Consider the following 5,000-nt stretch of genomic DNA (forward strand, 5'->3'; position numbering starts at 1 on the left):
TTTAAAGCGTGAAACCGTCTTAATGTTTCAGAATATTCTTTTATTAGTATTGAAAACTGTCATTAGTATGTTTCATATTTACACCTCTAGGCATGGGTTGGTCATGGGTTCTAGCTTTTATGGTCATGGGCAATCTCAAATCTTCTAAGAGTAAAACAAGTTCCCTTTAACTGTCAGGTTTAAGGTTTAGATTTAGGTGTAGTGTTAATTTTAATTGTTCTGATTATTAATTGAAAGGTCCTCACAAGGCCAGTAAGGCATCTGTTTGTGTGTGTGTGTGTGTGTGTGTGTGTGTGTGTGTGTGTGTGTGTGTGTGTGTGTGTGTGTGTGTGTGTGTGTGTGTGTGTGTGTGTGTGTGTATGTATGTGTATGTGTGTGTGTGTGTGTGTGTATATGTGTGTATATGTGTGTATGTGTGTGTGTTCTGTTCTTTCTCAGTACTGTTCCTCTAATTAGGATAAAACACAGCAACAGCTATTAGAAGAGATTTTTATAGGTAGATGAAGGACAGAGTAAGCATGCTATGTTGGGCAGTTTAGTGTGTGTGTTTGTGTGTGGTGTGTGTGTGTGCTTGTGTACATATATGTGGTGTTTTGCTGTTTCTGGGCAGCGGCATCAAAACACATCAGACAGACAGATCACTCTGCCGGGGGAAAGATGAATGAAAAGAAGAACAGCATGAAGATCATAACAGATTCCTCCTTGTCAAATAGAGAGATGGGGAGAGACTGAGACAGAGAAAGAGACAGATTAATTTGATTCTTGTCATTGTGTTGGTTGCATTTATACCTTCCCTACAGAAAGCTGAATCACCTACAGGAAGGAAATCTAGAGAGAGAGTGTGTGTATGCATGTGTGTATGAGCGAGGGAGACAGACAGACAGACAGGTTAATTGATGCCTAATAATATTTTTCTGTTTATTCATAAGATCCTTAAAATTTTTTCTAAAAAAGTTTCTTCTATTAGATTTTATCCTTTTTAAGTGTTAAGTAGCTGCATGTGTACAGTAGGGGCTCAGTGAGATCTCTCTCTCTCTCTCTCTCTCTCTCTCTCTCTCTCTCACACACGCTTTCTCTCTCTATCTATCTCTCTCACACACACACACACAATGCAAGACTGAGTGGGCAAAGTGGAGTGAATGTGGGTTTAGACAGACAGACAGACAGACAGACTAACTGATGCCTCATACTCATCTCAGGACAGGGTAAAGCTTCAGATCTACTCTATAAAAGCAGTTACTGAACAGTTTCTGTTTAATCATAAGTTTCTTAAAAAATATACTCTGTTAGTTTCTTCTATTAGAATTTTCCTTTTTTAAGCGTTAAGTAGCTGCATGTGTACAGTAGGGGCTCAGTGAGATACGAGGGGTCTCTCCCTTTCTCTCTCTCTCTCTCTCTCTCTCTCTCTCTCTCTCTCTCTCTCTCTCTCTCTCACACACACACTCACACACACACAAAATGCAAGACCGAATCATTCCAAAGCATGTCGTGAAGCCTGATCCCAGTCCTGTTCACTCCACACTTTACAAACTCAATTACTTCCTCTGAGTGACATTTATTTTCATAATGAATGCTGAAATTGGTATTATGTATATTTCTGCTGTAATTATTATTTATTGTTCTCTGTTGTTACTGATTTATTGTTAATGTTCATCTTTTATGGTGTTATTGCTGTTCTATCTGTTCTCCTGATCCTTTATTTTGATAATATTGTACAATACACAATCAACTCTCTAAAGCTACTTGAAATTGAATTGAAAGTGATTGTTGGTAAGAGATATGCTCCATGATGTCTTACCCTGTCAAAGAAAATAACCACATGCTTGTCCACATGGGGGGAAAAAAATGAAAGAAGGGCAATTAACACTCATCAATCACTTTCATTGTGTGTGTTTCAGGGTGGAGGAAAGCTTTAAGACATTGTTCTGGTCCATTTTTGGCTTGTCTGAGGTGATCTCAGTTGTTCTGAAGTACGACCATAAGTTTATCGAGAACATCGGCTACGTGCTGTACGGAGTGTATAACGTGACCATGGTGGTGGTGCTGCTCAACATGCTCATAGCAATGATAAACAACTCTTACCAGGAAATAGAGGTGAGAATTCAGTTGGCAGTAACAAATATCATCATTAATATCATATTAAAGGCTCTGTTTTCGTGCATTGAGCATATTGTTGACTGTATTGAGCACAAGCCAATTTGCTTTACATGGTCAGAAATGACCGTGTCTCTGCTGAACTGAGTGGAGCGACAATCTGGCATTTTAAACCCACACTGGTTCAAAATGCCACTGGCAATCATTACAGCATCCCAAGTAGTGCATTCACATAACCATATCAGTATTTATCTGGCATGAAAAGATTTTTTTATATTTTTCAATTGCGATAAATACTGTAACATATATAAAAATGTCCAGCACTGACAGGAGTGGCAGCTTGTCCAGGAGCTCTGTCTGTGTTGTGTGTTTATTTAACTTATTTATAACTTTTAGGCTCTTTCTTCCTTCCTTCCTTACTTTCTTCCTTAGTTACTTATTTAACCTTAACATTACACATGTTTTGTAAGACCATATATATATATCAATATCCTATTGATATGTGTGTTTATCGGCAACATTAACATATCTATCTATCTATCTATCTATCTATCTATCTATCTATCTATCTATCTATCTGTTATACTGTATATCACCCTGCTTCAAAATATAGTATAGAGTCAATCGCAAGTCTGATTTATTTGACCTAATTATTTCTTACTCCAAACTTAGTTAATACATCAAATTGAAACAAGCCACTTGTTGATCAATTGTATTAAAAATTGTGAAATAAAATAATATGTCACACTAAACTAATTGTTATTGTCATCCTGAAGACGAACATGTGAGTGAAGACGTCCCGCAGTTAGCTGTTTATTTCTAGCACTAACAAAAACTGAATCAAAACAGTTTAATCCAGATGTAGGTTTACTTCCCTATAAGAGCATACAGTACCAAAGGCCTCAGTGGCAAGGATTCTGTTGAGATAACATAAGTAGGAGGTTTAAAACATGTAGATAGGATGTTTGCTGTGAATCCTGGAATGAGTTCTTTATGATTACAGCAGCAGTTAGATGATATATGTCTAGAACATCCGGGTGAGATTATCCACTAAAGCAATAATGCAAATCTGAATGCCTCCATCTCAGTCATTTATAGACACCCCAATAGACTTTCACACCATTCATGCATTAGCGCCCTCTTCATGATAAAAAAAAAAAAACAGCATGAATGTACATGTGCTGTGGTGGAATTTGGAGATTTCTGATCTTGTTCATATATACTGTTACATAATTTTGAAAGGCAACATGAATTACAAACTAAGAGACATTTATACAGGAAGATCAGGAGGTTCTGATGAATGCAGAGAGTGCAATAGGTTGGGGGGGGGTGTTAGTTGCTGGGGGATTGTACTAGTTCTGACGTGCTCCTTTATTATTAAAGATTAAGCATTTATGTTTATTAATTAATTAATAAAGAAGCGTTTATTCACCTACTCATAAAGGATACACAAATGCTGGAGTTGACAAAACAGATTTAAATCAAACCTTGCTGTTGTTCTTCCTCCTGCCAGTAGCTCATATACAGTAGGAACACAGCTGTGATGCATCCGATGTGGCTTGACTGAGGTCTTGGCAATTACATGATGCATCCGGTGTGAACTCAGGGTGGGCATAAGCTGTTTTTGGATAGTATAAATCATTAGAGTATCCACATGAGGTCCATAACTACAGGAGGTGAGTCATACAGACAGAAAGTTCCAGATGAAGAAGCAGGAGGATGAGAGTTTGTATAAAGCATCAGGATGAGTTAGAGAGATCCTGAGAATGGTCTACATAATCAGGCTTCGTTATGAAAATGTCTCGCTCAGATTTTTGGAATGAGAGTATGTAGAGTTGATTTGATTTGATAATCACTTAACCATTTATCTTGATCGTGATTATTGTCAGTTTTTTTCTACAGTTTTGCCACTGTTTGTCAATGCTCAGTAAAATACAAGAAAGTGCCTATATCACAGTCCTGTTCTACCTGTGAAAAGTGAAAATCTAACTTGTGATTTATGTTACCTCCTAGTCATTAAATCTATTTTAAATGTATCAGCCAAAAAATAATCACTTACAGAGGAAAATCAATACTTTATTAATGAGTGATGTTGCATTAAATGTGTTTTTATTAGTCACAGCTTTAAGCTCTTTACAAACATGATTAGCTATGGCTTACATATGGTTGCCTTTACACTGATTTCACTCATTTCTCTCACTGCTTTTCTCTCTCACCCCCCCCCCCCCTCTCTCTCTCTCTGTAGGAGGATGCTGATGTTGAGTGGAAGTTTGCTCGTGCTAAACTCTGGTTGTCTTATTTTGATGAAGGTCGCACACTGCCTGCTCCCTTTAACATGGTGCCCAGTCCTAAGTCCTTCTACTATCTGGCCTTACGCACCAAAGCATGTCTCGTGCACCTCTGTAAGGCCAAAAGTCATCGTCATGACAACGAGCTGGAGATGGGCATGCTCAACTCAAGACCAAAGGTTTGAGAAATGAAAAATGACTTATCTGTTCTTCCTATACAGTACACAGGTACTTCAGTACACAAGCATATCTTAACATTTTAAAGTCAAAATTTTCAATAATTCCTGTACTATGTTTGTTCTAACAATAGAAAGGTATAATTACAAATAAAATATATGGATATTTGGCAGACTAAACAGATACTGTACAGATTATGTCATTGTGGTACTCCCCTAATATATATTTACATAAGATATTCTGCATCTGTAGATACATACATTAATGTCACCTGTAATATTTTTGTAACTAAGTATTGGAGACATTTGACATAAAGTCAGGCAGATTTAATACTCTTAGGTTAAGCCAATTGTCACAGCGCTGCACTTGTGAGTGACAACAGGAGACACACACACACACACACACACACACACACACACACACACACACACACATAAACAT

At 37.4% G+C, this 5,000-nt stretch overlaps 1 protein-coding gene across 1 annotated transcript in view; it reads left to right on the plus strand.

Annotated features, from left to right (window-relative positions):
* The window catches only part of trpc7b (transient receptor potential cation channel, subfamily C, member 7b), a 66,368-nt gene that overhangs the window by 56,520 nt on the left and 4,848 nt on the right, over positions 1–5,000 (plus strand). Inside the window, exons 8-9 of the mRNA XM_047819229.1 lie at positions 1,899–2,094; positions 4,340–4,561. Coding sequence (XP_047675185.1) covers positions 1,899–2,094; positions 4,340–4,561 — 418 coding nt within the window. The remainder of the gene's footprint in view (positions 1–1,898; positions 2,095–4,339; positions 4,562–5,000) is intronic.

Source organism: Tachysurus fulvidraco, chromosome 10 (assembly GCF_022655615.1).
Source record: "Tachysurus fulvidraco isolate hzauxx_2018 chromosome 10, HZAU_PFXX_2.0, whole genome shotgun sequence".
Lineage (NCBI taxonomy): Eukaryota > Metazoa > Chordata > Actinopteri > Siluriformes > Bagridae > Tachysurus > Tachysurus fulvidraco.